Source organism: Bufo bufo, chromosome 7, assembly GCF_905171765.1.
Source record: "Bufo bufo chromosome 7, aBufBuf1.1, whole genome shotgun sequence".
In the NCBI taxonomy this organism is placed as follows: Eukaryota; Metazoa; Chordata; class Amphibia; order Anura; family Bufonidae; genus Bufo; species Bufo bufo.
In genome coordinates, this window is record NC_053395.1 from 29,554,100 (window position 1) to 29,576,092 (window position 21,993).

Genomic DNA, 21,993 nt, shown 5'->3' on the forward strand with positions numbered 1-21,993 from the left:
TTATTCAGATGTGCATATTACTCTGTGTGAGTAATGTATATTTAAAGATGTAAAACACGTTTTAATTTGAAAAAAATAAAATAAAAATGCATTCCCGTGACAAGTTATGATACCATTATTGCCACCAAGTATTCACTGTTCTCTGAGTCATAATATAGCCAACTTAAAGGGACTGTCCGTACCATTTATATTTTCTTTTTAAAGACTCAGGATGGTGTAAAATACACTCACTGACAAAGATAATAAAATATACACTGCTCAAAAAAACAAAGGGAACACTTAAACAACACAATGTAACTCCAAGTCAATCACACTTCTGTGAAATCAAACGGTCCACTTAGGAAGCAACACTGAGTGACAATCAATTTCACATGCTGTTGTGCAAATGGGATAGACAACAGGTGGAAATTATAGGCAATTAGCAAGACACCCCCAATAAAGGAGTGGTTCTGCAGGTGGTAACCACAGATCGCTTCTCAGTTCCTATGCTTCCTGGCTGATGTTTTGGTCACTTTTGAATGCTGGCGGTGCTTTCACTCTAGTGGTAGCATGAGACGGAGTCTACAACCCACACAAGTGGCTCAGGTAGTGCAGCTTATCCAGGATGGCACATCAATGCGAGCTGTGGCAAGAAGGTTTGCTGTGTCTGTCAGCGTAGTGTCCAGAGCATGGAGGCGCTACCAGGATACAGGCCAGTACATCAGGAGACGTGGAGGAGGCCGTAGGAGGGCAACAACCCAGCAGCAGGACCGCTACCTCCGCCTTTGTGCAAGGAGGAACAGGAGGAGCACTGCCACAGCCCTGCAAAATGACCTCCAGCAGGCCACAAATGTGCATGTGTCTGCTCAAACGGTCAGAAACAGACTCCATGAGGGTGATATGAGGGCCCGACGTCCACAGGTGGGGGTTGTGCTTACAGCCCAACACCGTGCAGGACGTTTGGCATTTGCCAGAGAACACCAAGATTGGCAAATTCGCCACTGGCGCCCTGTGCTCTTCACAGATGAAAGCAGGTTCACACTGAGCATGTGACAGAGTCTGGAGACGCCGTGGAGAACGTTCTGCTGCCTGCAACATCCTCCAGCATGACCGGTTTGGCATTGGGTCAGTAATGGTGTGGGGTGGCATTTCTTTGGAGGGCCGCACAGCCCTCCATGTGCTCGCCAGAGGTAGCCTGACTGCCATTAGGTACCGAGATGAGATCCTCAGACCCCTTGTGAGACCATATGCTGGTGCGGTTGGCCCTGGGTTCCTCCTAATGCAAGACAATGCTAGACCTCATGTGGCTGGAGTGTGTCAGCAGTTCCTGCAAGACGAAGGCATTGATGCTATGGACTGGCCCGCCCGTTCCCCAGACCTGAATCCAATTGAGCACATCTGGGACATCATGTCTCGCTCTATCCACCAACGTCACGTTGCACCACAGACTGTCGAGGAGTTGGCAGATGCTTTAGTCCAGGTCTGGGAGGAGATCCCTCAGGAGACCGTCCGCCACCTCATCAGGAGCATGCACAGGCGTTGTAGGGAGGTCATACAGGCACGTGGAGGCCACACACACTACTGAGCCTCATTTTGACTTGTTTTAAGGACATTACATCAAAGTTGGATCAGCCTGTAGTGTGTTTTTCCACTTTAATTTTGAGTGTGACTCCAAATCCAGACCTCCATGGGTTGAAAAATTTACATTCCATTTTTTAATTTTTGTGTGATTTTGTTGTCAGCACATTCAACTATGTAAAGAACAAAGTATTTCAGAAGAATATTTAATTAACTCAGATCTAGGATGTGTTATTTTTGTGTTCCCTTTATTTTTTTGAGCAGTGTATATATTTATTTACACAAAATGCACCAAGAAGGAATGAGCGAAAGGAGAAGTTTATTGGGGAAAACTGTACAATTAAAAGAAGATTCTAGTACCCTGTTGGGCCACCTCTAGCTTGGATACAAGATGAGATACGGCCTCTAGCCTGGAAACAAGATGAGATACGGCCTCTAGCCTGGATACAAGATGAGATACGTCCTCTAGCCTAGATACAAGATGATATACGGCCTCTAGCCTGGATACAAGATGAGATACGGCCTCTAACCTGGATACCAGATGAGATACAACCTCTAGCCTGGACACAAGATGGGATATGGCCTCTAGCCTAGATACAAGATGAGATACGGCCTCTAGCCCGGATACAAGATGAGATACGGCCTCTAGCCTGGATACAAGATGAGATACTGTCTCTAGCCTGGATACAAGATGAGATACGGCCTCTAGCCTGGATACAAGATGAGATACGGCCTCTAGCCTAGATACCAGATGAGATACGACCTCTAGCCTAGATACCAGATGAGATACGGCCTCTAGCCTAGATACAAGATGAGATACGGCCTCTAGCCTGGATACAAGATGAGATACGGCCTGTAGCCTAGATACAAGATGAGATACAACCTCTTGTCTGGATACAAGATGAGATACGGCCTCTAGCCTGGAAACAAGATGAGATACGGCCGCTAGCCTGGATACAAGATGAGATACGGCCTCTAACCTGGATACAAGATGAAATACAACCTCTAGCCTGGACACAAGATGAGATATGACCTCTAGCTTAGAAACAAGATGAGATACGGCCTCTAGTCTGGATACAATATGAGATACAGCCTCTAGCCTGGATACAAGATGAGATACGGCCTCTAGCCTGGATATAAGATGAGATACGGCCTCTAGCCTGGATACAAGATGAGATACGGCCTCTAGCCTGGATACAAGATGAGATACGGCCTCTAGCCTAGATACCAGATGAGAAACGGCCTCTAGCCTAGATACCAGATGAGAAACGGCCTCTAGCCTAGGATACAAGATGAGATACGGCCTCTAGCCTAGATACCAGATGAGAAACGGCCTCTAGCCTAGGATACAAGATGAGATACGGCCTCTAGCCTAGATACCAGATGAGAAACGGCCTCTAGCCTAGGATACAAGATGAGATACGGCCTCTAGCCTAGGATACAAGAAGAGATACGGCCTCTAGCCTAGGATACAGCCTCTAGCCTGGATACAAGATGAGATACGGCCTCTAGCCTAGATATCAGATGAGATGCAGCCTCTAGCCTAGATACCAGATGAGATATGGCCTCTAGCCTAGGATATAAGATGAGATACGGCCTCTAGCCTGGACACAAGATGAGATACGGCCTCTAGCCTGGACACAAGATGAGATACAGCCTCTAGCCTGGACACAAGATGAGATACGGCCTCTAGCCTAGGATACAGCCTCTAGCCTGGATACAAGATGAGATACAACCAGCTCAGACAAAAGATGAGATGCGGTTGGGCATACAGTTTCTGTATGGTGTTCTGTGGCACATTTGCCCACAGATGATGCAGCTCGGCCTGTAGATCCTGCACACTTACAGGTTGCTGAAGCTGGCGTCCCAGCTGGTCCTAACAATGATTGATTGGCGATAAATCTGGTGACCAGACAGTCATGGTGGTGTACAACCCTTGTGTGTGGGCGATCATTATCCTGCTGAGAGATGCCAGTTGGACGCCCTGCCATGAGAAAAACACATATGGCGGCAGGACGTCCTGCATGTATCTCTGAGCTGTTAGTGTCCTTCGTACCATTACTAGGGGTGATCGACTGTCGTAAGGTAGGATGGAAGCGCTCACCACTAAGCCTCTATACTCAAACCTGACCAGTGTGGGATGCCAAACAGAACTGGGATTCGATACGGTTCCAGTCCGTAGCAGTCCAGCTTTCTTGTTCATGACACCACTGGCTGCCAATGTCAGAACACATAATGGGCGCTGTGACACCAGATTCCCTTCTGCTAGGCACCTGGAAATGATCTGGGCAGATACCGGGGTGTAATGACGGGGCCATCTGTGCCTGGATAGTGGACATCAAAACTGTGGGAGCTGATCGTCGGTGGATCAAACGCTCCTCTCTACTGGTGTCTGTCTGAGCCGTCCAGAGCCTTTTCACCTTGTGTGCGTGCCCTCGTGTAACCACTACTCCCAACGTCTCCTAACAGCTATGTCAGAACAGCCAAGATGGCGGGCAATCGATCGAATCGCCGTCCTGCATCTCTCTTTCCAATGATACGCCCCTCTCAGTCTGTCAACTGGGCAAAACGTGTTCGAGTGCGTCCTAGAGGCATGTCTAGCAAGTCAACGATCTCTCACCAAGAGGTACACCACCCAAAAGTAGCCTCTGAGAGCCTTTATATAGAACACAGGACACCTGTAATCATTCATATATCTGCCTGAGGTATAGCTACACGCCGCGTTTTTGAAGCAATCCGAATTCTCGGCGCGTTACTTTTCTTTATGTCAGCAAGTGTAATTTACCAAATGTCATGATGACCGATCCCTACGGGTCCTGTGCCCATACTGCCCAGTCCCTCTCGACACACAGGATTTGACCTCTCTGACTGTAATCCTCACCCGTCTCGGCCAGTGATAGACTACTCCAGGTCCCCGCGGGACCGCTACTACTGGCCAGTCACAGTCCTGGACGTTACACCCCTGCTGCAAGTTATTGTTTGAGCCGCTATGACTGCAGAGGGCGGTGACTGGCTGCAGCAGTTCCAGGTCCTATGGGGACAGGGGCAACAGCGGGACCATGGACAGGCGAGTAGGTTTTTGTTTTTATTTTTAATGGGGGTGGACCCCATGGGTTGTCAGCTCCAAGAATGGACATCCCCTTTAAAAATATCTAGATAGTTATATCCCCTTTAATGAATGCCCTTATGTGGGAGGTTCCTGACCTCTGTCCTCACTTCCCTGTCAGGGATCATTCTATTACAGGTCTGCCATCTTGTCTCTGACACAAACCTCTTTCCCCTTGATCCATCTCACTTCAGAACTGGCTATTCCTGTCACTTTTAACATATATTGTGTGTACTTTAAAAAATAAATAAAAAAATACCACCACATTCTGACACTTCCCTCCACATAACCCGGCCCCGACAGAACCAGCTCTACCTTGCACCATGAGTGACACGGCCTGACGCACCTTGCGCTACACCCAACCCGGAGCGTACCAACTTACGCCAAACGACAAGGTTTTACATCACCGCAGGCTTGCTAATGACTGAACACCCGACGTTGTCTCATATCAAACGGAATACAATCCACGTTTTATGTGACTGAATACTACACATTTGACGTACGGATGGTATTAGTGGATCTTTGTCCCCCCCCCCCTGTCCTGTCACGTAATGGTTCAGCCCAGCAACGGGCGGGATCGGGGAGGGAAAAAAAAAAAAAAGCAGGAGCCTAGGGAAGCGCCGCGTCACGTGACCCACAGCCGGCCGCCATTTTGTGCTGCGGTGAGGTATTTAGAGCAGCAAGCGGCGCTTCAGCTCCTCCAGTGTGAGAGCCGCAGCCTCTGTGTGACAGGAGTCGCCCGTAGCCCCGCTCCCCTCTTTCCTTCCTCCCGTAGCTCCGTGTCTCCAGCAGTCCCTTTTCCCCTCTCGGCTTCTCTCTTATTTGAACCCCCGTCCTTTTTTTCGGTGGTTGTCCTATTCTATCAGGGTCGGAGGAGACGTCTCTTAAGAAGCAGCCATGTCGACTACAACCGGCTCCGCTCCTGAGTACTCCGCCTTCTTCGCAGTCATGGGCGCCTCGTCTGCCATGGTGTTCAGCGGTGAGGACATGTCTTTTACCTCAGGTTTTATTGAGGGGGAGGGGGTGTATATTTCTATACATTGTGCTCTATAGGTGTCTGCCACTGTCATTATTCAGTGCGGGGGGGAGATGGACGTGACCCGGGGCTCCTCTGTGGACGTGGAGACGGTACATCATACAGAAGGGGTCGCTGTCATGTGACCGACTCCTGCCTGCCATCTTTCCGTCATCTTCTCGGTTCGCTGGACTCCTGCTCTAGTCTCCACCTCCCTCGGTCACACTTCGGTTATTTCCGCCGTCACAGCCGAACCGACTCGGCAGCCTCCCCCCTTCGTCACGCACCTCATTCATCTGATTAGATTTGGGGGGACAATATGATTTAGTATTGTGGAGGGGTGAGGGGCTCAGTGACGTCACTCGGGTGATCCCAGCAGCTGGTGAGCGGTCACATGACTGCAGAGGGAAGAATGACTTGATGGGGAGGGGTCCTTCAGTGCTAGTCATCAGGGGCCTTGCAGGGCAGTACATGCGAATATATATATATATATATATATATATATATATATATATATATATATATATATATATATATATATTTCAACATTTACCCTAAGGGTCTAATAGCTCTGCAGAATCACTAAAGTATTTTTTAATAAATAAAATATGAATATATTAAAAATGACTTTAGTGATTCTGCAGAGCTATTAGACCCTTAGAGTAAATTTTGGCATTGCATCCACCCGGTATAAGGCCTCGTGCACATGGCTGTTTTGGGGTCCATTTTTTTTATTTTTTTTTTGCAGTTTATTTTTATAGGTCCACCAAAATAAAAATGCTGGCGGCACATGGATGGCATCCACAATGTATTATTCCTATTAGGAAAGTGCAGCATGCACCCGGCCGGTGTTCTGTGGATACATGCGGCCGTGTGCACCCTAATAATCAGTTTTGATTCCTTGTAAGTTTTATGGAAGAAAATGGCTGCTCGGCACGATCTATAGCCTCATCTCTGCTCAAATAAATATTTGTCCTCTCCATTGATATCTAAAAGGGGGCCCCCCCCTCTTAAGTTACCGTATATTATAATTATATTTTTATTACTATAATATTACAACCTGTGTTTCCTCCTCTGCAAAGTTGTGAAATCCATGGATATTCAAAGGGGTTTTAATACTGATGACCTGTCCTCATAGGTTATGAATATCGGATCCGCTGGGGTCCACCATCCTGCTGATCTTCTGGTAGAAGAGAAGGCCGCACGCTGTGTGTGAGCGCGGTCTTCCCTCCATGGTTTATCGGCCCGCCATCGACGTTGAAGCGGTGAGCAGGTGGAACTACAAGCCGCCCCATCACTTCTATAGGACGGCTTGTAGTTACACCTGCTCACTGCTGTGAGCAGGTAAACGATGGAGGGAGCGCGGCCTTCTCTTCTCTTCAACCAGCTCATCAGTGTTTAGGACCCTTTCCCTGGAACTGAGGATAGGTCATCAATATTAAAATCCCTGAATACCCCTTTTAAAGTGATCTTTCCCCTTGGGGCATGCTAGAATTACCGTATATATTATCACATGTATTTCCTCCTCTGCAAAGTTGTGAAATCGGCGTCTGGCGGACAATGTGGTTAAAGTGGCACAAGGCTGGTCCCCCAGCTTTCCTAAAATCCTGCAGGAGAGATTGATTTGAGGGGGCGTCTTGCCTGGCCCCCCCGTGGATGTGTAGTTTGCATTCAGAGATTGGTCTATGGCATCTGTCATGGTGGCCGTATAGTTATGTGCTTATAATGGCCGGTAGGTGCGGTGTTTTTGTGCTTTGTCTATGGTCTGGTCCCCCTGACCTGATGCATTGTGTGAGGCCTCCTATTAAGATGGCGTGCTATAGAGGATATGATGTGGCGAACCTATAAAGGGTGACCTTTGGACTGTTGTATCGCTTTATGGAGCCGGTGACTGTCAACTAAGGTCAAATGATCGTCTTGTTTACTGATTAAAAAAAAAAGTCCATTGCAGATCTTCTGCTGAGAGGACAAGATGGTGGCACTTCTCCTAGGCCTATGAGCCTGGGAGATGCTAGTAGGGATGCTGGTCCTTGCAGCCGTTCCTGTGACCTTCAGGAGGGTCAGCAGTGCCGACTCAGGTTCTACCTTCCTTAGATCTCTGGACTATTCCTGGGCTCGGGCCTTGCTCTTAATCTGCTGTAGTTGCTGCTTATGGGTAAAGGTATGAAATCCTAGGTTCTTTCTGCCGACAGATGGTGCGATCACATCCCTCCTTCCCACGGATGCTGCTCACATTAACACTTTGCAGATTGATGTGAAGGAGCCTTATCAAGACGTGTGAAGCTGCAGCATCCTCCACATCAGAAGCCGGATTTAGCTTCACCAGCACCTGCTGGGTTTCAACACAGTTGGTGCAATAATGTAATTTTGGGCTGAAATGGGAAATGAAACCTACATGTTTTACTCCAGCCGCGTCTCCTCGTGAGGTTACAACTGTACTGCCGTTGGGCTGTATTTGCTGCAGAATCTACACTCAAATTACAAAGCCATCTGTATGTAGTGGAAAAACTAAAATTTAGACAATTTTTTCACCCTTCACTGTATCTGTGGGTTCTGCATTTGGCACATCTTGCTGTAAGAGGCTGATGCTGGAAAAACCCTGCATGTGTGGCCTTTTCCTAGGTAGTGTTACTTTTGAGACCGTATTGGATTATTTATTTTCTTCCAAATTGTTCATTTTAGAGTAAAATAAATTATATAGTAGGGGTTGAGATTTATCAAAACTGGCCTAATTGAAAGCTGGAATCTTACACTTTTTTTTTTCTCCCCATTTGTACAGCAGTCAGCCAGGCTGTGAAATGCTGAACTTTTCTCTGCTAAATATTGTCCAAATCTGGCACTGCTGGTTTTTATTCTGCTCCTATAACTGAGCAGAAGAATGGAAATGGTGCTGATGTGAAAGCGCCCTTAAAGGGGTTTTCCCACTGGCAAGAAGCGTGTGCTGCGCATGTGCGGCAGCCCTCCATTCACTTCTATGGGGCCGCTGACAATGGCCACGCTGGCTTGGCTGTTTCCGTTGGCCCCATAGAAGTGAATAGAAGCATGGTTGGCTGCACAAATGCGGTGCGCTCCCACTCATTAATATGGGGATTCCGAAAATGGCGTTGCCGCTCAGCTATTTTCAGCAGGCAAATAGAAAAAGCTTGGTGGTGGCCGGACCCAGCACTGCCCGCCATCACTTTGCAGGCTTTGTTTTCAGCTGCATTTCTAAGAGGTGCAGGTCCCACCTGTTAGACAATGGGGACATATCCTAGCAATAGGCACCATTGTCTGAAATGGGAATCTGTGATCTGGTAACACGTCTACCGGTTGTACTGTCCATCAGTCTACATGGATCTCTGGCTGGGTGTTAATTGCAGTTAGTGCTGGCAGAGACCTGATAATACAGCCCGGGCTGTGTAGGAGTCAACATTCACTTCAGACTCCTTTGATAAATGGTGCAGGTCTAATAATTAGTAATAAATTAGGGGCTTGTTGATGTCAACAGTGGAAGCTCTGTCTGGGGTCTCCATTGCAGACTCCTGAGTGGACCCCATTGTAATCAAAGGGGATTGTTGGGTTCAGTTATTTCCCAGATCCAGCACTTGGTGACTTTAATTCTATTTGGAAAACGGGTCAGGGCAACGGAAATAATTAAAGGGGTTTCAGCTCTGAACCCGGACATACCCTTCTTTTCACCCAGGCAGCCCCCCTGAGGCGAGCATCTCATGCTCCGATGTGCTCCCTTACCCTGTGCTAAATCGTGCAGAGCACGGGTTCTTTTGTTTTCAATAACACACTGCCGGGTGGAAACTTCCACCCGGCAGTGTGTTCAGTGACGTCACCGGCTCTGATGGGTGGCTTTAGTGCTGCCCTAGCAGTTTTACTGGCTAGGGCGGAGCTAAATCCTGCCCATCAGTGCCAGTGACCTCACCGGGCTTCCTGGCAACCCCATGGAGAGCCCCAGTACGTCACCGGATCTCCAAAAAATGCCTTTGCCCTGCGCAATTTAGTGCAGGGCAAAGGAGAGCATCGGAGCATGAACTGAGCAATGCTCATGTCGGGGGGGCTGCTGGGGTGAAGATGGAGGGATGTCTGGTTTCAGCTCTGAACCCGGACAACCCCTTTAACTGATGTGGACAGGCCCTGGTAATAGTAAAATCAAGGTAATATTGGGCTTTAGGCCCCAGCTACACTGCGACTATTGAACCACAATGTACACGGCTTGTGGAGGCATCTCTGCTGTAATCAGATCTATCACTAACTTCACAGTTGATTAGATGCTTGAAGTGCTAGTGAGAATCAAAGGGCAGCAAACAAGTGTGGTATAGAACTGTTGGCTATGCTGTTTTATTTTTGTGCAGTATTGGAATTTTGATGACCTCTTACTGATATGAAGTGCTAAGCAATGTTTAGGAACAGAGGGGCTCTAAGGGGGTGTCCTGGAGCACTTGGCTCCGGTATCGCCTGTAGTATCTCCAAAGGGGGACCTAAGGATTGACTTTCACCCCAGCCGAGGATCGGGCCAGTTATCAGGAGCTAATGTTCATACGAAAGCTTTCTGATGACTTTCCTGTGTAATGGGCAGCACCTGAAATGGCTTGTATAAAGGGGATATGCTGCAGACAATATCCAGAGCGGATGAGACCAACAATCGTAATGGCGATCATTGGTTTTCATGTAACACTGGGCTGTGTGAGGAGCACTGATCCGTACTAGGTATCAGTCTAGGATCAACATTCACCCATCCCCCAGTGTTAGGAGTACTAGGATGTTGTATCAACAGCCACTGCTGGGGGTAAATACGTCTTGGGTTCAGCAAGTTTCTTCTAGTCTTCTGCATCAAAACTAAGTTTGGTGACCTTGAAGGCAACTCTCTGCCATATTTTCTAAGTCTACTTTCTCGTGTTTTGGCTTTCCGTTTTGTAAGATCCGTTCAGGGCTCTCGCAAGCGGTCCAAAACGGATCAGTTTGCATTCGAACGCATTCTGAATGGAGAAGGATCCGCTCAGTTTGCATCAGTTCAGTCTCCATTCTGCTTTGGTGTCCGTCTGATGAAACTGAGCCAAATGGATCTGTTCTGACACACCATGTCAGTTAATGGGGATGGATCCGGCCTCCACTGACTTTCAATGTTCAAGATGTATCTGTCTTGGCTATGTTAAAGATAATACAAACGGATCCGCACATAACACAAGTGTGAAAGTAGCCCAAGTCTGGCTTTATCACATAAACACATCTCCTGCAGACTGAATACTACGTATTGGGTACAATATTTCTGATGAATTTCCCCTTCATATCATATAATCCTCTTTAATGTGGAGGGAGAACTTCTCTTGTTCACCAACCCAAAGAGAACTAGCTTGGATATTTCTTGGTCTCCTTCATGCAGTCATGTTTTTTTAGCTGGTTACCTCTTACAGCTAACCTGAATATAGCCGCACATTATGGTATAGGCCATCCATTTTGACCAATCGGCAAATTTACTCAAACTCCCCATTTTGGATGGATTTGCGATATAATAGAATTGTTACTGTCGAGGTGCAGTGACCTTAACAAGGGCTTCGGTTGTTCTTTTAAGATGAAAGGCTGCACTTATAAGAGTTGTACGGCCAGCATGTGATCTGGTCAGTAATGGGAAGATGAAATGCTGTATTTCAGTGTAAGCCGAGGAATTCACATGACTTTGGGTTTGTAGAATGTGACCGGCTATTATTATATACTCCTGAGTTGTCTTAATTTCTTTCCTTGTTCAGTAACTGGTATAAAGGGGCGATCTGCTCACTGTCGGTCCTATAATGAAGCCCAGGAAACTGACACCAAAGCCGTAATGCTAAAGCAGAAGCGGATTGCAGCATTTGCAAAAAATAAAAAATGAGAATGCAGCAGAACAGTGACTCCAGCCTAGTGTCAGGTCTGCAGTAAAGGTATTCCTCTGCTGAAACAGCCCGTCGGAGTTCACCAGATCCGGCCTAGCTGGATACTGCTATTGACCTCCAGAGCCTATTGACTAATGGGTCCAGCTGGTTTCTGGCATGAATGCTGGGGTTCAGCCAGCTGTCCTGCCACCCATGTGGTTGGCTAGATAGTCACATGTGGATGTCTCTTTAGCTTATGTCAATTATCAGTTATTGTCAGTGATTGCAGTCTGGCAATATGTAAAGCTGACACTCCTAAGATGGCTGAGAGCTGTCTCCCCAGACCTTTTAAATAAATGTGCATCCTCAGCCATGTGTGCCTAAGCCTGGTTCTCCCTAGAGCAGTTGGGGTGCTTTCCTCCTGTTTGTGTATAGGCAGAAAAAAGTGTAAGGTAGTCTTTCACTCCCATGCTTTATACTGCAGCCCTGTGCTCAGAATGGCTGCTAGGGTCTAAATTCTACAGTATCTTATTTATTTTGTACCTATATCTGCAAGATCTTATCAGATGTTGTATTTCATGACTCCCATTCAGATAAATATTGATCCTTTAATACACGGCTTAGTTGATTCCACCTGAATGGAAGCGGCACTTTGTCTCTGAGAAGGGGTCCTGTCCATATGTAAGGTTGTCCTGCTAAAAAGGCTTGTTGCATGGTCTAGTGCACTGTCCTCCCTACGGTGAAGGCTTGTTTCTTGTATGCTTTGTAGTTCCCAACATGGTGTATGATCGTGGGTGTATTTTCAGACTTGCTATACACTCAGCACAATTTTAGACTCCTTTTGAACCAATGTAATTCTCTATTGGCCATGGTTAGCACTATGCTGCACGTGAGAATTTGTAGCTGACATTACTGAGACTCCAGTGGATATTATGCCTGGATCATTCTGTAGGTGTATGGTCTCTATATAGCTAGCATTCTCAATTCTACCATTTATAGAACATGTCCCTTTTTTAAAGGGATTGATGGTGGGGGACTACAGAACATATATTATAGCCCTCGATGTCATTGACTGGACAGCTAGTTTTACTAGGTCAGCAGGCCCTAAATCCAGATTATGGACCTAAAGGGCCTTTTACACTGTCCAATGTTCAGGCAGATTATTGCTGACGCACATTCATATAAATTCTTGTTAGCGATAATCTAATTGTGCAGACGCAACGGTCATTGTTTGCTGGCAGCAGATCTTGATGACCCTGTATGGGGAGGAGCAATGACATTAGCAATCACTCCTCCACATACTGTGGAGGAGATCGCTGCATGTAATCAAAGTGGTCTCTTCCACTGGTGCACACGTTTGTCATGAAGAATGCCTCTTTAAGGAGCCTCTGTCGGCATGATCATCCCTATCAAACCAGACATATTGCTTGTTCGGGTTGATTTACACCAGTTAAAACAATACCTTATTTATCTTTGTAGTTTGCATCAGGTTTTTTCAAATCGGGCAGCTGGAGCACCAAGGTGTGGGCTGTAGTGCTTCAAGCACCGCTACATCACCTTCCATTGACAATAGCTCTGTATAACAGTGCCTGTTCTGTGACTCGCTAATCGGTGGATCAGTCATTGGTGGCAGTGTAGCCTCTGCAAAAGGGAGCAAGCACTATGGAAAGGAGTGTGTTTGAGGCAATGGTTTTAATCGTCATGATCAACCCTACCATGCAGTATTCTTTGTTTAATGGGGTTGATCATGCTGAGAGGCTCTTTAAAATCTTGGAAGATCGGTAGATGCTGTTGTTGAGCAGAATTCTTTTTTGGAGATGGTGTGCTAGCTATGGGCAGCACAGGGGAAGCTGAGTGAGTTAATATGATAGCTCAGCCTCACTGTAGAAGGGTATGAGGCCTGACCGTACCGCCACATGCTTCAGACGGCACAGATGTCATGTCATTGTCTGCTCCTAGGGTAGATGTCCATAAGGCATCATGCACATGACAGTACTCTGCAGATGCGTGGACCCATTTTGTTTCTAACATCCGTATGTACATTATAGAACATGTCATATGCTGGTCCACATTGTGGATGACAGTAGCCATTTCCATTGATGGGACTAAGTGTACCCATGAAAGGGTGTTCATGGTTTTCTAATCAAAATGTGCATACGATTTGCATACAAGGCCTAATACAGTGCCCTGAGGCTGCAGTCGGTGGCTGTGTGCTTGGATTGGCTAGGTTCCGACCTTGCTAATTCTGACTTCAGGCTACTACATTTCTTATAAAACCTGTGAACAAAACTGTAGATAGAAATTGTCAATGTATTTAAATGTAAATTTTTTTATTTTTTCCCTCAACAGTCCATACATTTTTCCAAACCTTTTCAAATACGCATACTTTTCAGTGCACTGCCTAAGGCTGCGTTCACATCTGTTTAGAAGATCCGGTGCAGAACGTATGCAGCGGTTAGTGTCCAGCGACCGCAGCCAGATCACTGCTGGACCTCATTGCAGTCGATGGGGATCTGGCAGGCTGCTCTATTGGGACAGCCTGCTGGATCTGCTAACGGCAATGTGAACGAGGCCTTAATTAGCTTTATACTTGGCTAGTTCTGTATACATTTTAAATTTGGGTAAAAGCATGTCTTGTAATTTCCATAGTTGTATAGTGTCTAAAGTTTAGACTTTCAAAATCTGCAATCTGAATTTTTGCCTTGTCATGAAATCTGTATGGCAGGAAACTGCTGTTCTGTAACAGCTAGGTATGCAAGTCTTGTGATGTGGTGATATCATGTGACAGACTACAAAGCAAGTCTAATCCCATAATTACATAGATATATAGATAAATAAATATATATTTGTGCTGGAAAATGGAGGGGGCATTCTGTCTGACATTTAAAAATAAAACAAATTCTGCATTGGCTTTGTTTTTTTGTTCTTAAACAATTTATTGTATGCTTAGGCTACATTCACACGACCATCTTGTAGCCATGCCTGTGTTGCAAGCCGCAAAAAACTGGCACCGGCTGTGATCTCCGCATCGTGGTGCAGACCCTTTGACTTGAATGGTTTCGCAAGATAGGATATGTCCTATCTTTTGTGGTGTGGAGGCACTGATCCGGAAGCCCACAGAAGGGGTCCACAACACTGGCACAGCTACACCACGGTCGTGTGAATGTACCCTAATTCTGCGGTTCGATACTATTACAGCGGCACTGAAGAAAAGCAAATTGATCTTTTCATATGGCATTAACCACAAGTTTTAAAGGGGCTCTACAGTTTGTTTTAACTGATCTATCCTCTAGGTAGATCATCAACATCTGATTGGGGGTCCATCACCCGGGACCCCCGCCGATCAGCTGTTTGAGAAGGCAGCGCCGCAGCCTTCTCACTGTCTCAAACAGCTGATCGGCATGGGTCCTGAGTGTCAGACCCCCACCGATCAGATGCTGAGTATAGATCATCAGTTAAAACAAACTGCAAAACCCCTTTTAAGCTTTAAGGCTACATTCACACAACCGTATGTGTTTTGCGGTCCGCAAATTGCAGATCCGCAAAACACAGATATCGGCCGTGTGAATGTAGCTGGCCCTATGATAGAAATGCCTATTCTTGTCCGCGATTGAAGACAAGAATTGGACATGCTCTAGCTCAGTGTTTCCCAACCAGTGTGCCTCCAGCTGTTGCAAAACTACAACTCCCAGCATGCCCGCACAGCCAAAGGCTGTCCAGGCATTCTGGGAGTTGTAGTTTTGCAACAGCTGGAGGCACACTGGTTGGGAAACACTGCTCTAGCTTTTTTGCAGGGCCGCGGATGCGGATAGCACATTGTGTGCTGGCTGCATCTTTTGCGGCCCCAATTGAAATGAATGAATGGGTTCGCACCCGTTCCACAAAATTGCAGAACGGATGTGGAGCCAAAAATATGGTCGTGTGAATGTACCCTAATAGTGTAGACTTTTTTTGGATGTGGCTATACCAGGATTTATTTTACATGTAACAGTGGGAATAGGGTGACTTTTTTTATTTTATTTAAAACTTACTGTATTTTAGTCCCATTTGGGGACTTGAACATGCGATCAGTTTTCCAATAGACTGCAGTAGAATACTATTGCAGTCTATGGGACCTTCAGACCATGTCAAGCTCTATAATTTTCAGGCAGCTCGCTCTGACGGTGCAGGAAGCTTTCACAAGGCCCCAGGCTGCCATAGCAACTGATCGTAACCCTTTGATTTCTCCACAGGGGCTCCAATCAGAAGGCAGAGGATGCCCCCCCCACACACCCTCTGTCTAATCCCACATATGCCATAAGCGATATTGACAGCAGCATCTGAGGGGTTAAATGACTGGTCACTACCAGCACCTTCCAAGTATGCAGTGGGCGTAGTTAGTGAACCAACTGCTTAAATGGAACCTGTCACCGGGATTTTGTGTATAGAGCTGAGGACATGGGTTGCTAGATGGTCACTAGCACATCCGCAATACCCAGTCCCCATAGCTCTGTGCTTTTATTGTGTATAAAAACCGATTTGGTACATATGCAAATTAACCAGAGATGAGTCCTGTATGTGAGATGAGTCAGGGACAGGACTCATCTCAGGTTAATTTGCATATGTATCAAATCGGTTTTTTTTTACACAATAAAAGCACACAGAGCTATGGGGACTGGATATTGCGGATGTGCTAGTGGCGATCTAGCAACCAATGTCCTCGGCTCTATTCACAAAATCCCGGTGACAGGTTCCCTTAAACCCTTATGGTGCATGGTGGGTTTTTGCCCATTAAGTTCAGGCCATTGATAAGGAAGTGATAAGAAATGTTAACAGCTTCTAACTCATTCATGCATTTGTTTGACCAGAGGGTCCTGTGAATGCAGGGAGGATCTGCACATCTGTCTGCAAAAGATGCAGGGAAACCTAAGGTTATAGGGGTTCCTTGGTGCATTGCTTAAACCAGGTATGATCAACCTGCAGCTCTCCAGCTGTTGCAAAACTACAACTCTCAGCATGCCCTAATAGCTGTAGGCTGTCAGGCATTCTGGGAGTTGTAGTTTTGCAACAGCTTGGTTGGTCACAGGTTGGGCATCCCTTGCCTAAACTAACCTATGGAAGGAGTTTTAGCAGTACTACACAAAGTAAAAACCAGCACTGTTCTTAAAAGCTGTAACAATCCTTTATTTTCGAGTACAGCAAGCACCCGACTGTAAATGCATTTGATCATGTGACCACCCTGCCAGCTCTTCCATTGATGTTCCAACCCGATGTGCGCCTGTGTCTTCCTCTTAGCTGCGTAATCTACATGCGGCTGAACAGGAAGACACAGGAGCACATCCTGTCAGGACCTCAGTGGAGCACATCCTGTCAGGACCTCAGTGGAGCACATCCTGTCAGGACCTCAGTGGAGCACATCCTGTCAGGACCTCAGTGGAGCACATCCTGTAGAACCCCTTTTAATCTTCATGTGCAGTTATTTGCTCATTAAATGGTGTGCCTATTGGGGGATGCTTATAGCTGCGGTCAGAGGCAGATCTTTACGAGGCTGATAACTGCTGAATGCTTTGCATGTATATTTATCTAGCTTCTTTAGAAATCACGTGCTTTAAATCTCTTGTTTGTCTTTACAGCACTGGGAGCTGCCTATGGCACAGCGAAGAGCGGCACAGGGATTGCAGCAATGTCTGTCATGAGGCCTGAGCTAATCATGAAGTCAATCATTCCTGTGGTCATGGCAGGTATCATTGCCATCTATGGACTGGTAGTTGCAGTGCTTATTGCAAATTCTCTAACACAAACCATCACATTATACAAGTAAGTTCTTTGAACTCATGGATTCTATTTTCTATACTGTGGGTTTTAGTGTGGAGACTTTTTTTTTTTTTTCTTCTCCCTGGCAGTGACACTCTGCTGCGATTGGACAGCGCTTTAAAGGGAACCTGTCACTGGGATTTGGGGTATAGAGCTGAGGACATGGGTTGCTAGATGGCCACTAGCACATCTGCAATACCCAGTCCCCATAGCTCTGTGTGCTTCTATTGTGTAAAAATTTGCATAAGAGTCATATCTTGTGTGACCGGAGAAGAGTGATATTTTCAAGCTCTGACTCATCTCAGGTTAATTTGCATATGTATCAAATCGGTTTTTCTACACAAGCACACAGCTATGGGGACTGGGTATTGCAGATGTGCTAGCGGCCATCTAGCAACCCATGTCAGCTCTTATACCCAAAATCCCAGTGACAGGTTCCCTTTAAGGAACGCCCATGGAGAGACTCGGTCTCCTCCCCATTGCTCCAATGCTAGTAATTAGCATACCAGGGGTAGAATACAACGGGGGCGACTGGAGCGGCACCTAGAAAAATAAAGTGCAGGGATCTTACTGCACTATCCCTTATGTAGCCTGATACTTGGTTTATAATGTCTGGACCCATGAAAGGTCCTCTTTAATCTGCAGCAGGTTATTCTTGGGGTGTGCATGCTTTTCAGATCGATGGATTCATTTATATTGGATTTATCCTTGGGATAGCCAATCAATATCTGATTGGCAGGGGTTTGGGCTCCCAAAATAAGCTGTTGTACAATGGCTTTGGCACCAGAACGACAGCTCTGGTCATTGCATGTGACTCGCCCCACTGAAGTGAATGGGATCAGCGCTGCATGCAATGGATAGAGCTGTGTAGTTCCAGCGCTGGAGCTACTGCAGAACAGCTGATTGGCAGTGGTGTGGGATGTCAGACCCATACAATCAGATATTGATGGGCAATCTGCATAAAAACTGGTTTATCATCCATGTGGCTCACACGTGTACCTGCAAAACGGTACAACCAGTAACTATCAACTACAGTCCTTTTTTAGCAAGCCTTTTGAGAACTGCTCCAACTTTCCAGGCTTTTGTCTTGGCATCCTAGCTTCTGATCCATACCCTCATTGCAGAGGGAAAAATCCACAACAAATGTGCAGGATGCCTAAAACGCTGGATTTCTTTTTTTTTTTTTTATGCTTTTATTAATGTATTTAAACCTAGTTCAGCCAGCAGCCACATCCCTGATCTTCCTATATATATGCATGCTCTATTCAGCCCAGCATGCGTGTTATTTCCAGGGTTTATAGGATTGGGTATGTGGGGAAACCTAAGGTTGATTTTCAGACTATTGACAGCACCCTATAGAAATTTGATTGTCAGTGTATGTGCTGACTTCATACTATCAGGGGCAGCATAAGGCTGTAATCTATAAAAGATGGCAAGCTAAATAAGGTAGAATTGCCCATGCCAGGAAGCAACACTGGGGGCTTCTGATTTTGGACCCCCCATACTCCTGAAGAATTTTGGAGCTGCCATTATTTGTAAAGTTTCTGTGCCATAGAACTGTTCTCTTTAGATATAAAGCATACATTAAGAGTTCAGCATGGTGATATCATGTTCCCTGCTCCTGGCTAGCATTGAGGCCTGCTCGATAAATGGTACAACCTAAAACCAGAATTGGTAACCTTCGGCACTACAGCTCCCAGCATGCACACTTACTTAGCTGTTCTTGTAACTCTCATAGAAGTGAAAGGAGGATTCTGGGAGTTGTAGTTTCAGTACAGCTGGCATGCCGGAGGTTGCTGATCCCTGGCTTAGGAACTATACAATAGTGAGTCTGAAGGACTGGGGCCTTTCTAGAGGTCCTCAGAGGGTGAAGCCTGTGAAGACTGATGATGGAGAATTACTGGGATATGAATTTTGTATAGGGAATACAGAACTGCCCCAAACGGTGACCACCAGTATTGTCTTTTAAAGCGTTATTCACATCTGGACACTTATGACATACATGCTGGATAAGCCATAAATGTCCAGAGGAGAATTTTAAATGTGTAGACTGCATTGTCAAAGTCCTTAACAAATGCACTTTATTTTAGGTAGTGCTTATATATATATATATATATATATATTTTTTTTTTTTTGTAGTCTGTGAATTTACTAGACTTGTTCTAAGATGTACAAAATTCTAGATCATAACTTTCATTTATTTCTTCCTTTTTAGGAGCTTCTTACAACTAGGTGCCGGCTTGAGCGTAGGACTGAGTGGTCTTGCTGCTGGGTTTGCCATTGGCATTGTTGGAGATGCAGGAGTGCGGGGTACAGCACAACAGCCTCGACTATTTGTAGGCATGATCCTGATCCTCATTTTCGCTGAAGTCTTGGGTCTTTACGGTCTGATCGTGGCCCTTATTCTGTCCACAAAGTAAAGAAGAAATCACCACCCCCTTCCTTGACGTTCCAGAAATCGCCACTTACAAATGGTTTTATCTCATGTGTACAGTCATCCTTCACCTGCCCCACTTCAGTAGTTTCTCCTCCCTTCTATACCCTGTAAATGCGCAATTGTAAGTTAGTGACTGTTGTGTGTAACCCTCTAGCTATACTCATCAAGAGGACTTCAGGGCACCATGGGGTCCTGATGCCAGTGTTGTGGGCAGGAAGCAGGCATCACTTCCACAATCCTCACCCAACAACCGCCCCTTCTGCGTGCAGTGTTTCTTTCTTGCCTCCCATATCGACTCTGGATGTTTTCTGACAGAAGTACCATGTAAAAATGATCTAGACTGTAATTTCCTGAGTATCATTCAATATTTTATTTATAAATACAGATTCTTCATTGCTCATACTCTACACTGCGAGCCAGCTGTTTCTTTCCTCTTGTAATTCTTCCTGGCGCCCCTTCCCTTTTGCTGCATATATATTTAATCTTTAGCTGTATATCTGTGTGGGATTTCCTTGTAAGTGAGAATTCCCTGGATGTAATTTGGTTTGAGATTGCTGTACTGTTCTGACATTGGAGTGAGGTCTAATATATATATTTTGTTCTAGTTTTTTGTTTTAATACAAGGAGGAAAAAAAAAAGATTCCCGTCCGTGTTAACTGGTGAACAGTATCAGATTTTAAAAGCAAAGCCTTGACGTATGGTAAAGGTGCACCCACTGCTGGGCATCAGTTACACATTTCCAAATAAAACATCTTGATACACTAAAGCTGTCACGTTATTCACTGTTCTCTTTAAACGGTAACGGCACAAAAATGACATTGGTTTCTAAACCCACACAATACATATGTAATGGACCTCACAGGGGTTTTCCAGGATGTGAAGAACTGATGCCTGGTGACACTCTTGCCACCCCTGATCTGCCATCTAAATGTTGTGGTCTCTACATGGTTTATATAGCTTCCGCTACCTGCATGCCATCTACTTGGCATACACTATCGTAGCTTCATCCCATTTGCATGAGCGAGGTTAAGCTGCAGTACCCTTCGATGCCAGGACTGCTTGCAGGCCAGCAGAAATAAGGCTGCCGTGCTTCCATGAGCGCTGCAGCCCTTCAACCAGCTGCTCAGTAGGGATTCAATAGTCCACAAATGTGACATGAGCTACCTGGAAAACGATATAGGGGTTCTGTCTTTGGCCACTACTAGGATATGCAATCGGCTGGTTCTCAGACTAGGGCTGCAGTGGCTCCACCACCTCCCCACCTGGAATTCTGGGCAACAAGGAGATCAGGCAGCACTTTCTGACGGTCACAATCCTAGACGTTAATTGGGAAGACTGTTCCAGATAAAGAGCTTCAGTTACTTGAGCAGATGGTCAGCAACAACCAGGAAGGTATAGCATTGAGAAGTTGATGTAAATGACAATTTAAAGGAGTTTTCTGGTTTTGGTATATTGATGGCATGTTCCCAGGATAGGCGACCAATATCAGAACAATGGGTGACTTTTTTTTTTTAAATTATAAATAAGGGGCACTACACTGCCTTTTTTTTGTGTACTTGGGGTCATCTACTAAGGGTACCTACTAGAGTTATGCTTTTGCGGCATTGAGTTCCGTCCAAGGGGTTCAATACCGGAAAAGAACTGATCCGTTTTATCCTAATGCATTCTGAATGGAGAGCATTCCGTTCAGGTTGTCTTCAGTTCAGTCTTTTTGACCTTTTTAGGATGGAGATAATACCGCAGCATGCTGTGGTTTTATCTCTGTCCAAAATTCCGGAACACATACCAGATCCGGTATTTTTTTTTTTTTTTTCCCCCCCATCCGGCCCAGAGTGTTTCTGCAAAACAGATCTGGCATTGTGGTCTGCGCATGATCAGACCACAAAGGTGAAAAAAATAAATACATGCCGGATGACACTGGAGAGATGGATCCAGCACTTCAGTGCATTTGTCATACGGATCAGGATCCTGATCTGTCCGACATGCCATCAGTTTGCATGTGTTTTGACTGATCTGGCAGTTCTGGTGCTGGAATCCTCTGCCGCAAGTGTGAAAGTACCCTAAGAAGTGTTGCAGAGGATTGCAGCTTTGTCTAATTCAAGGGAACTGGACAGAGAAAGTGTAAGTGGCACTTGTTTTTGCATATTTACAGGGGCTGGATAGCTTTTAATTAAACTGACAACCCCTTTACCGCCTACAACACAATCCACTCCATGAGTATCAGTTTCTCTCAGACCCAAAACTGAGA

The 21,993-nt window shown here is 45.9% G+C and overlaps 1 protein-coding gene across 1 annotated transcript; it reads left to right on the forward strand.

Annotated features, from left to right (window-relative positions):
* The first annotated feature begins 5,290 nt into the window (after positions 1-5,290).
* On the forward strand, positions 5,291-20,511 carry ATP6V0C (ATPase H+ transporting V0 subunit c). The gene is made up of 3 exons (XM_040439289.1): positions 5,291-5,642; positions 17,128-17,311; positions 19,524-20,511. Exons 1-3 carry the CDS (start codon positions 5,561-5,563, stop codon positions 19,726-19,728), a joined length of 471 nt encoding a protein of 156 aa, XP_040295223.1. The 5' UTR covers positions 5,291-5,560; the 3' UTR covers positions 19,729-20,511.
* Positions 20,512-21,993: the final 1,482 nt, after the last annotated feature.